At 37.9% G+C, this 22,080-nt stretch overlaps 1 protein-coding gene across 2 annotated transcripts in view; it reads left to right on the top strand.

The window, feature by feature from the left end:
- The window catches only part of CACNA2D1 (calcium voltage-gated channel auxiliary subunit alpha2delta 1), a 361,672-nt gene extending 357,068 nt beyond the window's left edge, over nt 1-4,604 (top strand). For both annotated transcript variants that reach the window (XM_054179081.1, XM_054179082.1), the window contains one exon: nt 2,240-4,604. In XM_054179081.1, the coding sequence (XP_054035056.1) occupies nt 2,240-2,356 (117 nt within the window). In that variant the 3' untranslated portion in view covers nt 2,357-4,604. The remainder of the gene's footprint in view (nt 1-2,239) is intronic.
- Nucleotides 4,605-22,080: the final 17,476 nt, after the last annotated feature.

The following is a 22,080-nucleotide window of genomic DNA, read 5'->3' as shown; positions in this document are numbered from 1 at the left end:
TTTTGGTTTAGTTTTCTCTTCTTTTTTTTTTTTTATATATTTGAGTTTCTAAAGGAGGCTGTTGGCAAATGATTTTCAGTGTATTTATTCCAAACTGATTTTGATTCCTCTCATCTCTCTGCTTAAGCAGTTACCCTAAGTCCATATTTATCTTCTTGCTTTTGATTTACTCAAACATTTTTACTATCATTTTCAGTGTATTTTGCAGGAAGGCCATCAAAAATTCTTTATCAACCCTCTTAGTTTCCTCTGTATATCTAATCTGCCATTTTTATGTGCTTTCCAGTTCTTGCCCATTTGAGTAAATTTGATTTCTCAAAAATTGACCTTTTCTTTATGACAGTGTACTTCATTTTCCTACTGGTTCATGCAGGGGTATTTCCTTGGGGTTTTGGGTTTCATTGTGTTTTTCTTGGCGGGGAGTAGAGGGCAGGATTGGTGTTTTGTGGGTTATGCTGGGCTTGGGTTTTTTTGTGGGAGGATGGTGGTGGGGAGTAGATGTCTGATTGTTCTAACTTGACATTTATTTTAACTGGCTATCTAATGCAACATTTCTAAATATTCTTCTGGATCCTTGTGAGGAACTTGCTTTTTGGGATGCTTCTTTTTGTTTATTTGTTAAGGTTTTGATTTCTTCCCTGTTTTCATAATTTTGTTGTTTGGGTCTTTTTAATTGTTTTGGTAGTTTTTACACAGTTCCCTTTCTTGAAACTGATATATTTTGTTTTGAATTTGTTTGGACTGATCTCACACACAACAATGCTAAATCCTATTGCATTGTAGTCTGCAGAGCTACTGGAGATGTACTAGTGCTATGCAGAGCAGATCTCTACTAATAATTTTTAAGAGGACCCCATGTACCACTAAAGATTCAAAGGCTGTGCTCTAATACACAGTCAGTTAACATATACAAAAACGTGATCTCCATATCTCTTTTTAATAAGGCATCAGCCTAGTTTCCATTTGGCTTCTCTGATCTCACATAACATTTCCTGGCGGATACTGTCACTCTGGTCAGGTGGGCAGCACTGCAACCCCAGTATTGCATTTTTATTATTAGACTGGAATTTTGTACCCATTGAAATTCCCTAACACTTTGCTTTTCCTGTAATGTATTTATACTGTTACACTTTGTACACACCAGCCTTCAGCTATATATCCTCCATTTCCAGTCTTACAAGTTTGTAGCCTGACAATGCTCTGTCCTACTGATTATTCTCCTTCCACCAGATTTCTGTTCTTCTTATTATGGGATGGTTCATTGATGATTTATCTTCATTCCGTCATCTGATGTTACCATCTGTGTAGAAGCAATGAATCTCAGACCCAGTGGTCAGAGCAGCACAGGGGATGGCTGGCACTTTGTCCTGGTGTTGTAGGAGTTAAATATAGCTTTTATCAGTCCTGAGACAAAAGAAGGTGTAAAGATGTTACAGACTACAGAACAGGTATCAAATGTATTTCAGCGAGACTAATGAATAGGTCTATAATGTGAAAGATACTCTGCATTATATGTATACCGGGATCAAATAACAGCAATTAATAGTAAAGAGGAATGAGGAAAAGATGCATGATGGCTGTCCAGCACAATGAATAGTTTGATTTGGCAGAATGGTGCAGCTCAGAGCAAGCCCTCAAACTGAAGGATGTCTTCTCATCAAACATGCACAAAAAGACAATAGAAACTTTGGTTCTTGAATACAGCATCTGAAGCAGAAAGGATTTTTGTTCTCATTGATCATATCTTTTCATACTCATTTTACTGTGCTATCATGGTGATGAAATGGCCACAAATATATTCTGGTATTTGTTTTCTGGTCTTGAAAAGTTACCTGTTCTTTTATCTTTCCTCACAATAGAATGACACTCAAAATCTCCACACTGATGTAATTTTAAAGAATATAGATATTTATTACCGGGCCCCCTCAGTAAGTCTTATAGCATTTCTTGGTTTATTATGTAAGTATCCCATTAGTTCATAAGTGATTGCAGTAAGCTTTGTAAATATTCAATCCTTTATTAATTAACAAAGTTAATACTGTAATGTCACACTTTGGTTCAAAAATCAGACAAACTTCCAGGAATTATTTGCTGTTATTTTAGGGGAAATAACCTACATAAGACCAAAAAAAAGGATGGTTCAAAGGTAGTTCAAATGTTGAAGACTAAAATATAGGTTACTTCTCAGGAATTATAGCTGTAATTGATGTTAAATGATTTCTTCTTTTCTTGTTAACAGGAAGATTCGGCTGACTGTGGTGGTGTCTCTGGTCTGACTCCATCACTGTGGTCTATGGTAGGAATCCAGTTGGTCCTGCTTTGGCTGTTATCTGGCAGCAGACACGGCCAGTTATGACCTTGCTAAACCAAATCCTGCATAACTTAACCAAGACCCGGCCAAAACGATAGCCTCAGTTTAATTTTCAGAAGGGTCATCAGCAGAGCAGCAGTGCTCATGTCTGGTTATCACTCGTTGTGAGACTCATAAAGGCACCCATGGTGGCTGCATGTTGGAGTGTTGGATCCTTAAACGTTTGTGAATGCTGCATCATCTATGCCATCCAAACAGAATTCTGTACGTGCTCCACTGGGGAATCTAAGATTTTTTTTTAATTATTATTTATTTTTGTTTATTGTTGTAATCTTGATGACTTCATGTAAAAGGGCTCCCCTGAGAATATCTTATCGATGTGATTTTCATTTGTTTTAAGCTTTGGGTATCTTTTAAATGAACATAAAAAAAAGAGAAAAAAAAAGAACGAAAAAAGAAAATGCCCACTCTGGCTGATGTTACTAGCACTATGATGGCTGCTGTGAGCATCAGCTTTGTCCAAATGAGTTGAGTAAAATTAAAATATTGGCAAGTCTCCATCAGAAGTTTAGTGTGATTGAAATAGAGGAAGGAGGGGAGCAGAGGAAGAAGGAGAGGAAAGAGAGGAAGGAAGGAAAGGAAGAAGGGGAAGAAAGGAGAGGAAGGGAGGAAGGAAACTTCTATTTTTAGATATATAAAGGTGCTTGAGAGTTTAACTAAAAAGTTATCCTCATCTTAAACTTGGTTTCAGCTTTCAGAAAAATGTTAATTTCAAAGTAATCTTCACATTGTTTTCACACTGCAGTTACATAGAAAACTAGTAGAATCCTTCAAAGGCTCAAACAAAAGCACTTGTGAATAAAAAATGTCTTTGTGATATTTGAACGTTGGTTTCCAAGGGTATTTTGCATGATGATGATGCTATGCTATTGTTTTTCAGTTTGTTTTCTTTGATGGTAGAGTATAGTCCATTGGAAAGGTAACCGAGTGATTCTTTTATTGTGTGTGAAACTGAACATTGCAAATGTGCTGCAATCAAATCACATTAAATTTTATTATGAAAAAAAAAGCTCTGAATATACTGTGCAATGAAAGCGCTGAGAAAATAGGGTAAGTTTCGCTATCGGAAAAAAGGATTGAGTTGGATTTTTTACAGAATAGTGATCTCACAAGAAAACCTGTGTACAGCTATTTTAAGTATATAAAAATCAGATTTAATACCTTTATTTTTGGAAGTATATGTTCTCTAAGGTTCATATTAGGTTCCCCCTTTGTTTCTTTCATATAAAAAACACCCTTGATATTCAAACTTACGCTGTTGCTATTTATTATTGAAAATAGCATATTTAAGAGAAAAAAAAGTCCTGGCTGCTGAGATTAGAAATAGCCTAAACAAATGGGGAGCCTTGAATCTCTATGTATGCACACTGATACTTGATTGTGAATACTACTTTTAGAAGTTGTTTTTATACAGCCTCACTGGTGATGATACATATTGGTGCAGTAAATTCCAGTATGACAGTGTAGCATAGTGTTGATGCAAAAATATGATTTGCGCTTTTCCTTTTCTAGTTTTCAGAACTAAACAGTCTTGCGAGACAGCTAAACCAATGAATGTGCAACTCTGCTGGTATTGTACAATTCTGCTAAAGACCGCAATATGCAAACATTAATTAATATGGCACAATATATTAGCTCTTAAAAAATAAATACGAAAATGCAAAGCATTGGTATGTATATGCTGGCAATGGATTGATACAATTTTGATCATGCCAAAAGCTTATAGAAATAATTGGGCATGTATTAATATACTATGAGAACTGAAGTAGCTACTCAAAGCCATGGCATGGCTTGAAAGATCAGATGTCTACTGTCCTTGTACTCATGGCTGGTTTGTTGTTTTGCTCGCGTACCTTGGCTCCAGATATGTATTTTCTCATGTTTGGGAATACAGTGAGTGATAAAAATAAACCCTGATCAGATTTAGCTTTTTGAAAAAACATCTCTGGTAGAGTCATGGGGTTAAAGTACAGTTAAGTGTGTTGGATGACTTCAGGTCCTCCTCAAGGAAGGCAAGCTAATTTTGGTAATAAGGGTGGAGAATTAGAGCTCTTCCTTCCAATCATGTTTTTGTACTTCTCTTTCGCTATCACCAGTTACCACCTGATGGAAAATAAATTTGAATCTTTCTAATGCTGAGGCTGGATCCTGTCATTTTCCCAAACATGGTCAATTGAAGTGTATGGAAGGAACAAGTTTTGTAGGATTAGACCAATATTCAGTACATTCATAGAGTTTAAGATTACTTAGAATTTATATTAGTTTGCATTTTGCTCTTTAAATTTCTTCAAAGATTGTCAATATGCTAAGTTATCTTATAGCTTTCATGTAGCTTCCTAAAAGAAACCCTTCATGGAAAACTTCCATTATTTCACATTTTGGAACAATTTGCTTATGCTGCTAGGCTATATCTTGAATTACTTAATAAACTGTTGATTAGAGTCTGTAGGCAGAAAGAAAGATGGCCCAATGCCATGCTGCTGCAGAAAACAACCATCCCACCTCCCTTGGAGTGCTCAAACACAAAAGGAGAAGCCCATGCCATGCAAACACATTAGCCTTCTTGAGTTATCCAAAGAGGCAAATGTCCTCTACATGGCCTGAACATATTTCTGTATAAGCACTTAGACTTTCAGCCATTAAACCCATCTGGAAGAAAACTCAGGATCTGCCCCTCCCAGAGGGCTTCCCTATAGAACTCAATAATTTGAAAAAGGAAAAGAAAATGAAATATTGACTTCTTTTTTTAAGAAATCAATATATATTTTGATTACATCCAAGTGACAGTCAACATTTTTAAGTATGTATTACCTAGATATCTGAAAATTACAAAACAAGTAGAAAATGGAACGTGAACTTCAGCTATCCAGAATATGAATATCAATCTGTTAGAAATAACTTGCATGAATAAATACATGTTCTCATGCAGAATAGTATCCTTACTCTCACATGATGCATAGTAGTCATCTTCTTTTGTCTGTGAGAGAAGAAACTTGATCCTAGGCTTTAAATGGAGACATTTTCAAATTACAATATGTTGTAAAAAGGGGGTTGTGTTTTAAAGCCAGATAAAAAGCTCTAATGATATTTGCTCAGATCCCTTAAATACCACTAAGGGAACTGTTGGGATTATTTCAGTTTATACAGAAATCATGCAGTCTATTGTATGCCTGACAACCACCATTAAAGCTGTTACAGCATGGTACTGTGCAAAACATTATCTGAGGACTTAACATGAAAGGTTTCTTTCTATCTTTTCATTTAAACAACCAGCATTACTGCCAAGACACTGACCGTGGTCCATATTTGTAACAGGTTTTTAACATGACATTGCAGGTTTAATTGACAAGATTTTTAGGTCGTGTACCTTTAAGACTATAGTCAGATATTTTTCATGTTTCTAATGCTTGAGGCTTTACTGCTTAACTTGAAAAAAAAAAAAAAACAACAAAAAAAACCAACCAACAGTATTGCTGCCATTTGTAAGTTTTCTTATGATATTCCTTTTACTAACTTCAAAACTGGCCTTACTGGGTTTAAATAGGCAGTATCCCTTTTAAGTGACCTTTGCAACCCAAGTGTTACTTGCTGTGGATGAGAGTTTTTCAGTATCACTGAAAAGATATTAAGACCTTTTGTTCCCATTAGCACTTAAGCTCAGAAAATGTTCTTAGTATGTCTTAATTTCAAAGCACAACCTCAGTCCTGCTGGTCCTAAAAATTCAGATTCTAGGACGCGGGTTATTAAGAAGTATTTCAATGACTGCAAGGCACTGCAAGACACTAATGTGTTTTTGGAAGGGTGACTGAAGGTGAAATCATAATAATTCCTTTCTTAGGGTAAACTGTTGCCTAGCCTCATCAGACATCTAAGCCTTTAAGAAAGGCCAGATATGTGCTGGTTTGAGTGGTTTTCTTTTTTTTGCATACCACAATGTTAATATTGTTAATACTCATTGTACACTACTGTAAAAAGATTAAAACAAAGTGTTTGCAAACAATTCAAGAGTTTTGAAAAGTCAACCTCACCCTCTTCCCAGCTCCTTGCATCTGTCCTGTTTATGGTTTAAAAGAAAAACATCATCTTGAAGAAATAACTTCACTGAGGCTAAAGGGATACTGTCTTGTTCAGATGCCATGAAATTGCGATTGTGATCTGACAAAGCTGTCTTCTCTTCTTGTGTTGTATGGAATGTCTGGATCATGCTTTCTGGGATATTTTTATCTAAATGCTCAGTGTGCATTTCTGCAAAAGAAGACTTGGTTGCTCTCACACGGCGAGCAGGTCTTTCTCCCTTTTCTTGTGTTCTCTTGACACTTTTGTGGAACTTGACAAGCCTGGAAAAATAATTTTTTTGTAAAAATTTGTACAATAATGTTATAAAAAGTTTATAATCCTAGAACTGTTGTGTTAATTCTTGTGCAAAAACAGTATATTCAGAATAAAAGTTTATCATTTAAAATCAACATCCAGTTCGATTATTTGTTCTGTATAATAAAAACATGTAAATAAAACCCGCACATCTTTTGCTTTATAATACTTCTGAGTTTGCACCCAAGGGTCTGAAAAAGAGATTTTCTGATATGGAGACAGTGACTTAACAGTTGTTGTTGAGGTTCAAAGAAGGATGTGCAGCAAACCCTGTTTCTGTGGTGAAGATGTTGTAAAAGTGAAAAAAAAAAAAAAAAAAAGAAAAAAAATTGTAGCTAACAAAAACTGTGTCTGTAAGGCACACAGCAAAATAATAGTCTGCAAAACATCTGAAGTAGCCCTGTTGTTCTGAAACATTTGCTTTTGGAAGGATTCTCGTTTACTAACTTGTAAACATCGATGAAGTCCAAGAGTTCATTCACACGGTGAAGCAGAACAAAATCAGATGGCTCAGATGGGTACAGCCCTAGTTGTTGCCCCACCTCTGACAAAGATTGCTGCGTGATTTATGGATCAGCTTCTGTACTGCTGCCGTTCTCTCAGCAAAGCATTAAATTCAGAGCGGATCTGTGTACTTGAATAAACAGACTTGAAATGTTCAGGAGTTGCTTCACTGAGTTTTCAGGCTTACTGTGGTCGCACTGGCAATCTCTGTCAGGAGGGCAGGGCAGATGGCTGTCAGTGGTAGCTGCTTTAGAAGCCTGATTTTAATGCTTGACTGTGTATGTGTCAAAGCTCAGGGAGAATGGCAATAGTAAATTACTACTGTATTTTACTAAATCCCCAAGGAGTCAGATAGGAGAGTAAGAAATGAAATGCAGATTCTAAAGCTACAAAGTAACAGATCGCCCATGTAGAAGTGCCTCAAGGCCTTGTGCATCAACATCCAGAGATTACAGGCCTCAACTAGATTAAACATGGCCACCTAACTACATGATTACCTCCACATGCTGAACTCATTGTATCATGTTTTCTGTTTGCTCACTGCCACTGAGATGTAGAAATAACCACCCAAAAATCTCTTCCTGATACATATTTAATTTAAAGTCTATATTAAGACACACTACTCATTGAGTATCAGGAGAAGACATTCTTGGAAAATACAGGGATTCTTCCCCTACTTTTGGAACTTCCAGCTTCATCACTTCAGTTTGGGAATAGCTTCACTGCAGTGAGGTATTCCCTACAAGTCTCTGGTGCAAATCAAGCCAGAACACAATTGGCCTGTCATACTATATTGTTTTGAGAGATGGCTTCACCTTGTCCAATGCAGCTCCATTGCTGTTAACCATCAGTGAAAACTAAATTATGTAATACTGATGTTATAAAGCAAGTCACTGTCACATCCGTTAGCTCAGCTAAACAAAATGTATACCCTAAATAGCACAACATTTTCTCTGCCTGTTGCAAAAGGTGTTCATAGTATCATACCATCATAGAATGGTTTGGGTTGAAAAGGACCTCCAAAGGTCATCTAGTCCAGCCTCCCTGCAGTCAGTCAGGGACATCCTCCACCAGAACAGGTTTCTCAAAGCCTTGTCGAGCCTGAGTTTGAATACTTCCAAGGGTACTCAGCTATGGGGCTGGGTCCTGAACTACCTCCCTGGGCAACCTGTTCCAGTGTTCCACCACCCTCACGATAAAGAACTTGCTCCTAACATCCAATCTAAATCTCCTCTAATTTCAAACCATTGATCCTCATCCTATCACTACAAGCCTTTGGAAACAGACCCTCTGCAGCCTTCTTGTAAGCCCCCTTCAGTAGTGGAAGGCCATTGAGAATGATGTCTTGCTTTCATCTAGAATATTAGGAGCCTTTTTTCCCCCGCAAAGTCTGTATGGGGAGAAGGGAACTGATATAAGACATTTCCAGGAAAATGATTTTACCTGAATTCTAATCAGATGTCTTCTAAATGTTTTCTATGTATATTTATTGATCTCTTTTCCTGATTGAGAATATTACATTCTCAGAAGCCAGCTGTTCCTTTTGAAACCTTGTTCAGAAGGCCAGAAATCTTTAATTAAAGTTTCCCTTTTTTATTGAACACCCACACCTCCGTTACTTTTGGGGTTTGAACCTCTTTTTCTTTGGCTCAAACAAGCATTTTGTTGACTAGATATCCAATGTACATCCCATGTTTTGTAGAGCAGATATTTCAACCTGGTAGTAAGTGTTTTGTTTGGAGAGATGGTAAAGATGTTTATGATTTGTCTCATGCAACTGTATCTGTCTGCAATTAGTCAGGAGTTCACACTGAAATGGAAAAGAGTTTAGGATCTTGCCATACATGACACTGGTCCAGCCCTTGCATTGACCATCTGCCTTAATGATCAGAAGTTGGATTCTTAAAAAAGAATTTTCTGCCACCTCTTGTAGTTGTATGTTTTCCTGAAGAGAGGAATTATCACATTAAGTAAAAGCTGCATCTACTACTTTATCCATTTTTTTTCATACTTGGGGTTCTTTACAGGCTAGTTTTTGACAGCTGTTTTGAGAAAGGAAATATGAAATCTTTAACTTCAGTGGTGTTCACTTTTCCTTTTCAAGAAGATCTTTCAATTATTTTTTCAGTCATTGAATTAGTTATTTCACAAACAAAACAAAACATGTGGAAGGGAAGCTATCTCAGAATTTCCATTTTAACTTTCATTGCTTTAAGTCAGACTCTTATGATTTCAGCCTGGATTCTGTGGCTTGCTTATTTGAAAATAACATTTTGGAGCATTGTAATACACACACACAGGATGGAAAGGGTAATTCACATGCTTGGTACACTGACTAATGGTACTGTGTTTTGGTATGTGTGGTTAGCATGTATTCTTACTGGTTGTTTTGGAAGTCCACTATCGATAAGGTTTAGTCAGTGACCTCTAAGAGCAAACTGCAAGCTATTGTGGTTCAGCTCTGCCTGGAAAAATACTACAATACCTGATTTCAGATAGCTTGGAAATAAGGAGCATCCTCCTGTCCTGTAATCTGCATAAAGGATGAAAGACTCCATATGAAGGCAGGTTTCCTTTTGACATTTTTGGGGAATTCCAGTATGTGAAATACAATGCATTAAAAATTTGAAAACCTGGGGTGAAATAATACACAGTGGGATTCACTAGGTGAGTACTGTGGGATTTGCTGATTGTCTGTGTTCCTAGGCTTATTGGTGGAAATCGTGCAATATAATCATTGGAGGAAGGAGACTATTCAGATGACCAGCCACTGGGGATTTGATTGTGGTTGCAGTTGCACACACAGCCAACCGAACCTGAAGTATGAGGATTCTAGATTCAGGAAAAGACAGACCAAGCAGCAGAGATATATTGTTTTAAAACTTGACTCTTCTGTTTTGCTGGATCAGGCTAGTTCTTAGGATCAAAGTCTGGGCTCAGTAAATTCCACTTAAGGGAAGACAGATGTGAAATTTAGAGTCTTAGCTAACAGAGAATGATACAGCCTTAGGTCTGCTTCAGCAGCCATTGTTAGGAAGACACAGCAAAAGAGATGCCACACTCCAGGTCCTGAGAAAAGCTTGTTTTGGTGGCTGTGGTTGGAGCACGGTCTTGGACAGCGCTGAATTCCTTCCAATGTGGAGGGGAGGTAGTGGTGATGGTGAAGGGGATGTTACTCATCTTTTGCATTGTGTGCTTCCACTTAAAATACTTGTCTCAAAAGTGTAAAATCTGTTTCTAATCTGTCTTTAGTCTGAAGATATCTGTGAGAAAGGGAATATGAGCACTTACAAAGAGAGTCAGCAATGAAATCTAGCCTACAAGCTAGATGGCTACGTTGAATGGTCTTGCAATCAGGCTGTTGAAGAAAGATCTAGAATGAGCAGACAAGCAACCAACCTTTTTTGTTTGCTTTTGCTTCCCTCCCCTCCTTCCCCCCCAAGAAATTGTTATCAGTTCATTATGGCAGAAGTAGAGGTGGAAAAGTAGGTAGAACCTGAATATGTGGAGAGTTCTGGAAGGCTGAATGTATATTTTTTATATATATATATGTATATGTATATATATGTATATGTATTTGTATATGTATATATATGTATATGTATTTATGTGCAATTCCAATCTCACGTGTGACACAGTGTCAAACTTTAAAACACATTCTTATTTTTCAGGAAGCAATTGTGCTAAGCACTTAGTAAAAGAAGTAGGATTGAACCTCAGCTTTGGTTGTAGGAGACTATGTCATTGCTTGGGAAATGTGTTGCTCAGCAATTCAACCAAAAAATGTGGTTTCATCCAGTTTTGCACAATTCTGTAGCTGGGGCAGTACCATGGAAGAACAGTGGTGACAGATTGCTTATTTCGAGGACCAGCTGGACATTGCTTTGTCCAGTTAAGAAAGTTTTCTTGAACACGGCTGGCTGTGCAAGCAGAAATATAAAAGTAATCTCACCAAGAGGAAAGCAGATAGAAGAGTGATTTGTAGTTATAACAGCCTGCAAAGATGACACAGCTGGCACCACAGCAGTGCCTGTTGCCCACTCTGGGGTATATCAGTCAGGCTAAGGCAATTGCTGGACAATTCCAGCACTGCCTGGTGATTCATGAACATCTCCCCTATGAAAAAAGACAGAGACCCAGGGATTGTGGAGGTCTCCTTCTCCAGAGAGTTTCAAAACCTGCCTGGATGTGTTCCTGTGTGACTTGTCCCAGGTGATCCTGCTTTGGTAGAGGCACTGGACTTGATGATTTCTGGAGGTCCCTTCCAACCCCTAACATTCTGTGATTCCCCAGGAGTGGTGAGAAGAGTTGTAGATCTAAATGAAACAAATTGGCCTGGCTATCTCTCTGTCTCCCTATACGAAGAGCAGGGTACAAGGTACATCATATCTGAGGTTTTAGATGCCTAAAATTTCACTGATAAAAGATGAGATTAAGTCAGAGAGAAATGCTTTCAATCACTTCCACACCTCTTGGGGAATGTAAAAGTTAAACTAAAGTTTTGATATCTCAAGCACTTTTTGGGACATATGCATATGGACTCAAATATTTTTATGCCTTTTAGATACTACCCATGGGCTTCTGACAACTTATCTTTATGCTTTGCTTTCACAAGGTCAAACAGCCATGCTGTGTTTTTCTGTGGCAGATGACATGAGTAAAGTTGTGCTTTAAGGCAACCTGTATGTAAGGCCTCCTTTGCAGAGCGTGAAGGAGAGCCTATAGTGTGATACTTGATTTTATAGAATGTGGAGTTGAGTGAAGTGTCTTAAACAGAAACTAGCCTTCTTCTGAATGAAAACCTATCCTGGGCAATGCACAGATAGGCACCTTTATTGTTTCCAGAAGTTGTCCAATGTAATGGATATTCTGTTACTGGAGGGCTTTTTTTTTTTTTTTTTTTTTAACTACCTGAAATAGCCATTTAAAAACTACAGAATAGTGTGGAATGCTATATTTTATAGCTCAGCTGCTGTAACTAAGACCCTGGGCTGCCTTTACCATAGCTGAGACTTTTGCCTGTAGTTCAATTGATTTACACAGTCCAGTGGATCCCAGAATCAAGTTCCAAAAAGAGTCCAGATGACTGTGATGGAATAGTTTGGATTCATCTTTTTCCCCTCTAAATGCAACTAAACAAGCAAACAAACGAAACACCTAAAATACAGTCTTTCAATAGGAACAAAAAAATACTCATGATTAAGTGAATTGTCATCAGGAAACACAATATTTTTAATTGCTTCACATTAGTATCTTTCTGCGGCATAGGGTTTTTTCCAAAGTTTAAGATATGGATGTGATCACAGAATCACAGAATGTTATGTGTTGGAAGGGACCTCCAGAGATCATTGAGTCCAGGCCCTCTAGCAAAGGAGGACCACTTAGAGCAGGCCACACAGGAATGCATCCAGGCAGGTTTTGAAAGTTTCCTGAGAAGGAGACTCCACAACCTCTCCGAGCAGCTGTAATGAAGAGGTTATTAATTTATTAATATGAAGTAGGAAGTATATAAATATCAATTTTATTATTGAAATTATAGATAACTGATTAATCACTATTTTATATACAGATTCTAGTGCACGATTGTGAAATACATCCCATAAGTGGTTTAGTATTTAAAATTTGGACCCAATGGAATATTTACAGATTTAATTTCCATTCCTGTAATGAAGGATGCAATTCTGCCGCTTGTCCACCAGGTGGCGACTCGACGGGACAGAAAGCATACAGAAAGTATTACGATGTGGCAGAGACTTGACGCGGAAATCTTACGCTGCTAGGCGCGGGTGCTTTGAACTGAATATTAGTGAGTGGAGAGCACGTGGAATGTACACTGTGTCCTTTGTTTGCAGCAGGCTGCTGTCGCCGGGGCTGGCTCCTGGGCTGGTCCAGATAGCGACAGTGCGGGCAACCTTCTCCCTCCTGCGGCAGTGGAGAGGGGGCAGAACGTAGGCTAGCCGGTAAGCAGGCTCCCTTCGCAGGACTCGGGCAGCTCCCTCCGAACGGCAGGGAGCGGTCCTGCGGGGTCGACCCAGCAGGGCCGGTAGGGCTGGTCCCTAGACAGGGTAACCCTGCAATAATGACCTTCGGGGATAGTGAGGACCGCTCTGGGTCCAGCCCTCTCGATGACACGGTGGGCTCTTCCGACCAGTGAGACTGGCAACACAACGCTGTAGCTTCTTGAATTGGGGAGCCCAAAACTGGGTGTAGAGGCTTCTTCATTTTGAAGTGCTGTACTGGACATAAGCTTTCTTCAACAGCTTCAGAATCTTTTGTAAAAACTATGGGATATTTAACAGCTGCACCTTTACAAGTTATCAGACATACTTAGCTTCGATTCTTGGTAAAATTAAATTCACAGATGCTGAGCCAAATAGCCAATTTCAATTTCAATTTCAATTGTAAGTGGATAGTCAATTTATTGCTACTATGTTGCTTGTAATACATGAACTTTCTATTTAAAACTTAAAGGATTTTTAATCTAAAACTAAAAACATTAAATTGCCCTGTACTGTTTCGGTTTTTTCCTCACACTTTTATGTGCCATAAAGTACTTAAGGAAGGGTCTAGATTTTAAAACTGTCAAACATTTTCTTCTCAGAGCAGAAAATGGAAGAGGAGATTGATGGTTTAGCTGCTTCTAAAAAGCAGACATATTTTAGAAAGGGAAGTAACCAGTCTTGTGGGGAATCTTAACCAGCCTAGAAAAGATAGTTGCTCTTTCTCTAAGCTAATGGGAACAGGAAACTTAAAGCCATATGAGAATATAAAGGTATGAGATACCAGACTGATTCATAGAATTGCTTAGGTTGGAAGAGATCATCTACTCCAACCTCCCTGCCTCTCAAGGCCTCGTCCAAGCTTGCCCTGAACACCCCCAGGGAGGAGGCATTCACAGCCTCCCTGGGATGCATAGAGTGCTCTCTGCAAGTGGAGACTCTAGTTCACATTGATGCCCAGAGAAGCTGGTATCCGTATTGTTCACATCTCATCATTTGGGACAGTGATGATTGTTCTTTGCCACCCACATATCTGACACCTTCCTAGCCCACGCAGACTGCTGGCAGGCTTCAACCCCAGCGCTCAGCAGTGCAACTACAGCAGTGCTGCTTGTAGCATCTGCAGACAACTTTCAAACATTTCCCTGCACAAACACACAGCAGAGCTGGCCTCATTCTCTGTACTTGATGGCATTACTCACCATTGGTCAGATTAAATTCATAATTAAACCCACAAATAATAAAATTTGACAAACATGTCTAGAGTGTCTGGATATAGTTTTGTGTACAGTAATACTATATTTGGCAGTGCCAGGCGATTGCCTTTTGGAAACATTGGGTGAGCTGAAATTAATTTGTTTAGCTTTTTGCTTATGTAAAAATGTTCAACTTCACGACAACATCTGTTATTAACCCAGAGGTTATAGATGTCCAACTTGCATTTATATGAAATAGAACCAGATGCAGCTGTTGGGAAACAGAATATAAAATCATCTGAATATTTTTTAAGTGACTTCACTGATATTTTGTCTCATATTTTCTTATGATTCATGATTAATATTTTTAAAGGTGATTTATCTTTCATCTTGAGTTCCACTGATGTTGACCTAATCGTAGGAAACATGTCAGAGCTTGAGAAGAAAGAATGTTTGCTGAATGTTTGCTGAAATGTATACATTTCAATTAGTAAATCATGAATTAAAGTTTGTGCAGTTATAAATTATGGATATTAGAAGAAAAATATATGAGGTTTTTCATATTCTTCTTATTTCTTATTTTCTTTCTCTCCCCAGCAGGCCAAAACTGAAGAATTCTTGTCTTTTTATTATACTGCTGGGGATGATAGCATTGTGCTGAGCTGATTAACAACTGATTGTCCTTTTGATTCAGTAATGGTGATTGATAGAGGAAGAATAAGCATACAAGGCTCTTTCTCTACTGCTTTTGTATTACTAATAACAGGTTGTGGAATTTCAAGAAACATTTGTTCTGAAAGTGGAAATGTTATTGATGCAAAACCTCTCTGAGGTTTCTAGCAGTGCCATCTGGTTGCTCCATGAAACAATTGTTGCAGTCAGTTTTCTGAAAACCATAGAACTGAAACACTTGCTTTAAATTTAGCACTCGTTTCACTGTATTGCTGGGGCGAATGTTACACATGCATAAAGGCAAGGATGTGTTTAAATACTCTCACCAAATAAAAGACTTTAACAGCTATTACATTGATACCTCCAGTTGAAGTAATATTGTGCTCCTCTTATGCTTGAGATACCACTGCTAATTTTGTCTTTTATTTTTTTGGGGGGTAGTTACATCTATTCATGCTTTAGAAACCCACAACAAATCACCATGAAATATACTATTTTTAAGAATGATACTTATGATCTCAAAATATGCTATTGCAATTTTCTCATAGGAAAAAAAAAAGAAAAGAAAAGAAAAGAAAAGAAAAACTGTTCTCTATGGGAATTTTTGATGTTATTTCAAGAAACTGAAAAATAATCAGAAAACTATTTGAATCACTATGACATCTCAGGATTTATGTGACATGTCATGACACATCAGACCTTCATGGGAAAATGAAATAACTAAAAGTGTGATGAAAAGCTGTGAGCTTCGGTGTTTGTAACGGGCTAATTTCATTCCCGCATTAAGTGACAGTACTTCAACAAACGTAAAAAGATTTTCATTTAAAAACAAAAAAAAAGGCAAGTAAATTTGAGATTTTGTTTTGCTCAGTTTGTTTCATAGCTTTTAAAGTCATATTTCTTCCTTTTTTTTTTCTGTGAAGAAAAGTTTTAAAATAAAAAGAAACCTGAGCTCCTCATGCCCCAGGTGCAGGTTTTTAAAATTGAGGAATATTGAAAGAATCCTGGTAGAAAACTACAAAACTTGGCAAAGTTGTCCCAGAAGAAGGGGCAGAGGCTTCTTTTCTTTTTTCTTTTTTTTTTTTCTTTCTTCCTTTTTTGTTGTTCTTGCACCTGCATATTTTATGGTTTTCTAAACAGCTGTGTTTGTTAATGTAAGTGTTGCCTGTCACAAAAAAATCGTATGCCCCAGCAATCACAAGAAGCTTTAAGTGTTTGGTGATTCATGAAGTTTCTCAGAGCATTTTTTCTAGCAAATAAATAAATAAGTGTATTTCATACCCACAGAGCAGCATTTGCAATCAGTGCTAGCAAGATGAATGTGGGGCAATGAGAATCATATGTGACTTTTTTTATTATTCTATTAGTGACTTACAGGTTTTTACTGTGAGACCTATAAAAATGGATTAATGCCAGATTTCCCTTCCTTTAGTCTGTGTTGAAACTCAGTGCCCATCTTCCCTCTATGCAAAATCATAATGTAAAGTGGACAGAGGCTTTGTTTAAAGTGCAAGGAGGACACAAATATGAGACAGGAACAAGGATGTCATAACAATATATAAACAAAGAATGAGTTCAGTATCTTGCAGACTTAGGGCACATGAACATCTCATGTGAGAAGTCCTGCTGACATCACTGGAAAGCTTATGGGACTTGTTGAATTATCTAAACAAAAATTCTTGCATTAAACACAGAAATAGCTTTAAAGTGCATTATTCGCTTCTTTCTCTTCGAGGAATGCATATTCTTGCACAAGGGAAATTGAAGTTGGATTCAAGGTCAGGGCATTCCCTCTTCTTAAAAGGTCATGCACTGAAATAATAGAAAATGAAACTTTTATTTCTCTTCTACACTTCCAAGAACACTGCTCCAAGTTTAGGTACCTGCATTTCATAATTTCTTTGGTAGCTATTCCTTTGCATTGTAAATGCAAGATAGGTTAAAAAGTGGCACTAAATATCTCATCAGCGTTTTAAACATCAGTTTGCTGATGGTTCTGTTTGTGATGAAATAGCCAAGTCAACATGTTCATAGTCACCATGGGAACTTCCTTCTTGCACTAAAGATCAAGATGGGCTTTGCTTCTCATTGCTTCAACAACATGCTAGAGTGACATTCTCTGTGAAATCTAAAAGCCAAAAGAAAGTTCAAGTCCTCAAAAAAAAAAAACCCTAACCAAACAACAAACAGAACCCCCCAAACAAGCAAACAAACAAAGACCAGCATGATATTATGTTGTTTAAGCCACAAAGGACTGTGGCAACAGAGCTATGATTCTAAAATACCTGGGCATCATTTCAGAAGGGCAGTTACTGGTAACCTATTAGATGATGGTCTTGATAAAAGCAACATGTCTCTTGGGGATTTGTTGATACCTTCACTTGCCTGTGACTTCTGTCTTTCTTGGTTAAGACCTTATTCCTTCTAGACTGCTTAGGGAAGTGTTGTGTAGGGGGGACCATTACTTTCTCTTCAAGTCCTGGTCTAAGAATTTCTCCTACTGACAGGAGAAAAAAGCCCACATAGATACATACCAAAAAGTGTTTATTATGTTTGCAGTGGCTTAGTACTTTTGAATGCTTTTTTCAATATAGCACTAATTACATAATTTGTGCAAAATTGAATATTTTCCCTTCTCTTTTCAATTTATCTTTATCTTCCTGGTTCATATCAATGCTGACAGGTTTATGACATCACTACTATCTTTTCTGAACTATAACAGTATATCCAGATCCCCTAGTGGTGGAAAGTACTAGTGGAGGATTTAGAAATTATGGGTATGAAATTTGTGAACAACTGAGCTCTCATGAGCCATTCCCAACAGCAAGTTGATGCTTGTTAGATACTGCTCATGTTCATAATGTCAATAGCTTCTGCAGTTTCTTACAAACAGCTTTTGTAATTACAGTTTTTACAGGACTGCTTGCTGTGGGATATGTCAGGACTGCTTTATGCAGATTAGAGAGAGGGGAAATTCTTCTTCCTGAGGGTTACATCTCATGTGTAACCAAAATGCCTTCTGTGTAGAGTAGCAGATGAGGTCTCAGTCACTTCAGCATTCTTCTAATATAACCCACATCACCACAGGACTGCAATAGGTCAGAAACAGTTAGTCTGGCACTCACAACCACAAACATTTTGCCCTTTTAATTGTGGTTAATGGGAAGTAGGAATTCAATGGCAAGACTAGTTCAGGCAAAAAGCTTACACAGTAAAATAAATAATAAAAACATGTTGTCCTAGATTAGGGACAATTTTCCTCAAGCTGTTCTCTATGGCTCAGCACAGGCTATGGCCTTGGCTGAAGATACACCTCCACAGTGGAACTCCATGGGTAAAGCTAAGCATGTAGCATCAGCCAAATTACTAATGTGGGGCAACTCTCTAGTTACCTTTTGATGTTAAAACTGATTTAGAAATGAGGCTGGTGGATGGATCCAGCTACAAATACTAACTGCAAAGCTGCTTGGGTGCAGGGTACATTAGATTTAACTCTGTGCTTCACAGCTTTGATCCCATCTCTAACTGTAATCAGTCTAAGGGAAGAAAATATCAAAATCTTGTCCGATCCAAACCCAGCCATGTGAATATACATGATTATGATGCACAAGGGCACCCTATGTAATGCAGATGACTGACACAAAAGATTATAATACACTGGCTTTAAAACGTATGGGTCACACTCTTAGTTCATATTCACAACTCATCCAGGATAAAATGCATCTTTCTGAGAATTTGTTAGTATTTCCACATGCCTAATTGTCCCTTTTTTGATTTTCTCACATTTTTCATAGAAGTGTAGCTTCTCTCCAGTTTCACACTCAGTGCTGAGACAATGAACTCCCTACCCACAGGGCTTGCCTACTTCCATTTAACTGATGGGAGGCACGATGCCTCCCACTTTATCTTTGTGTTGACAATATGCACAACATCTGTGAACTACACTCACAGAAATCTTCCTGAAAGCGCTGTTTGAGCCTGAGGCTGAAATTAGAGTCTGCCTAAAAGACTTAATATGAATAACTGGGAGATAATAGTAAAACATTGTGGCACGAACTAAGTCTATTGACATCCCCCAGGTATTTATGAACAAAAAAGGTTAAGTTCAGTCACTTCAAATGTGTATGGAAGGAATAAATACTTGTATGTGTCCAGAGTGTTGTATATAACCATACTGATGGGCTGTTGGCTTCAAGCAAACTGCAATCTGAGTTTGAGAGCTCTGTATGTAAGATTATATGAAATACTTTCTTTAATATAAATGGATAAAGCCACATACTTAACCTACAAATTGATACATGCATTATGAGTCTAGAGGTGTGAGTGCTGTTTTCATTTGCTAAGAATCCTGATTAGAATCTACCCAGCCTCCATATTTCAGTCAAAGCAGTTCGCCCTGGGGTAGATAAAATGCATGAGAAGCATTCACACTCATTCTGTAGTGCAGAGATGGAATAACTATCCCGCTTGCAGGCAGGAGCTGTACAAATGTGTCATATTTTGCCTACAGGAGCTTGAGCAGGTAGAGAGGTCTGTTTCAACTGTTGAGTGAGTCCACAGAAAGGGCTGAAAGATGATCCACAGGCTGGAGCACCTCTGCTATGAGGATAGGCTGAGGGAGTTGGGGTTGTTCAGCACAGAGAAATAAAGACTCTGGGGTGACCTTAGGGCTGCCTTCCAGTACCTGAAGGGCTCCTACAGGAAGGCTGAAGAGGGAGTTTTCCTAAGGGTGTCTAGCAATAGGACAAGGGGGAATGATTTGACGCTGAGGGAGAGCAGGTTTAGAATGGATCTTAAAGAAGCTCTTCAGTATGAGGGTGGTGAGACTCTGGAACAGGTTGCCCAGCAAGGTTGTGGATGCCTCCTCCCTGGGGGTGTTCAAGGCTGGATTGGATGAGGCCTTGAGCATCCAAGTCTAGTTGAGAGACATCCCTGGCCATGGTGGGGATTTTGGAGTACATGATCTTTTAGGTCCCATCCAACCTAAGCCTTTTTATGATTCAAAGCCTCTGTGCCCTTCTTATGATGGGGACACCAGAAATGGATGCAGTATTTGAAGTGGGATCTCACAAGATCAAAGCAGAAGAATCACCTCAGATTACCTGGCAATGAAGAGTACCCTTTTTGGTCCAAATCTTTACAGTTCTGTTGAAGTCCGCGGTTAGCTGTATAAGGAGTTACTACGCTTACAATAATTTGATCTTGAAGAAACCACTTAGTAGCCTTTTGTGTTTCCCATTTAGATTACCAGGCTATAAAAGGCATTGAAATATCCTATAATCTCTAGAGAAAAAAAACGAAACCAAAACCCCAAACCCAACTCAACTGCTTGTTTTTAGTGTTAGGCCATTGGTTTCCCTATGTATGTAGATTTCTGATGGCAAAAAACAAAACTGAAAGGACAACTTGATTGCATTAATATATATATTATAAATACATTTTGACTGTAGGCTTTTTAAATGCAGATTCAATAAAGCAGTGCTGAGATACACACAGTCCAGTTACAGTCACTGCTAATGTTAATTATTTATCCTGTAAACAGAAGAAATACAGCAAGGTAAATTTTGTGATTTTTAGCCATGATACAGGGCTTTGGGTTTCTGTTGCCTTGGAAAAATATCTTTCTTTAAATATGTGTAGGTATCTACATCTTTGGCAAAACTGAGGCACATAACAAAAACTTAGCCAAAGTTTTCTGAAAGTTAGAAAGGCTGAGCATTTGGTTTGATTTGAGCCATGAATAAAGCTTAGCTCTCAATCTAATTTCTCTGCCAGGAGCCATGCAAGTTTCTATTGAATTTTTAATTACATTTTAAGAAAGACATTTGCTCTAGAGACTCTTCCAAAATTGAATACCCCTTGGAAAAAAAATTCTTTTTCATGTTAATTCTTTAAATTAATGACTTAATTAAAAGCTAAGAAAATGAAAACTTTTAGAATCCTGAAAATTTGGTCGTTAGGACTGCACATGACTGAAAGTTGCCTACAGCTGTTTTGTTTTTTTTTTCACTCAGAGGCCCATATTCCATAGTTGTATACACAGTCCAAAGCTGGTCTGAGTAGAGGACTTGCATGACTGTAAAAGAAGGTAGTATAAAGCACTGATAATATTGTTGCCTTGGGAGATTCATGCTTTTCAAATAATATATTTCATAAAGTTGAGGGTTTCTTTTCTAAAATAAACACAAAACCAAAACAAAAGAGGAAGAAAAAAGAAAAGTCATCATCACCTTTTGCAGGGTGATTCTCTGCTCCTCTACATACATGAGAAAAATATTAACTTTAAAGAATATTAATGTACCAATGCCACTGATCAGTTTCTTGGTGATAACCTTTCTTTGGAACATCAAAACTGTGGGAATCCTATAGTAGAGCAAGAGACCGGGAAGGAGAGATATCCATGGAAGGGAACAAGATCAAGGATCCCTCAGGATCAGAATAACTCATGTCCAGGAGGCTTGATCACTCTCTCATAATACCAATTTCCATCCCCTTTCCTGAAGTTGAATTATTATCCTGTATTAATATGAGCATCCCTGAAGTCAAGCACTACTCAGTGTCAAACTATCCAGATTAGGAGTTCTCTGTGATATTTTGCAGAGCCTTCTCACCAGCAACCTGACGGAAGCTATGTCAGAACAATTTGGCACATCAAGAGTGTGAAGTATTTAGAGATTTTACTTCTTTTTCTCCTGCTATCAATTTCTATTACAAACTGTTGCTTTATATTCAAAAGCAGATGAAGATCTTACTGGTTATCATACTTCCGCTCTGTGAAATCAGTCATAACAGGGTATTCTGGAATTCCATAGCTTGTGTAGTTAAAAGGTTTAATTAGATGTCATGTCCTCAATAGACTACAGCCTAAAGACATCACCTTTACCTAACAAAAAAACAAACAAACAAACAAACATGATTGAAAATAGCGAAAAAGCAGTAGCTTCATGAGGCAGAACAAGATTGTGT

The sequence above is a fragment of the Dryobates pubescens genome, chromosome Z, assembly GCF_014839835.1.
Source record: "Dryobates pubescens isolate bDryPub1 chromosome Z, bDryPub1.pri, whole genome shotgun sequence".
NCBI classification, from domain to species: Eukaryota; Metazoa; Chordata; class Aves; order Piciformes; family Picidae; genus Dryobates; species Dryobates pubescens.
Note: the sequence above shows the minus strand (reverse complement) of the source record. Positions and strands in the feature narration are given on the sequence as shown.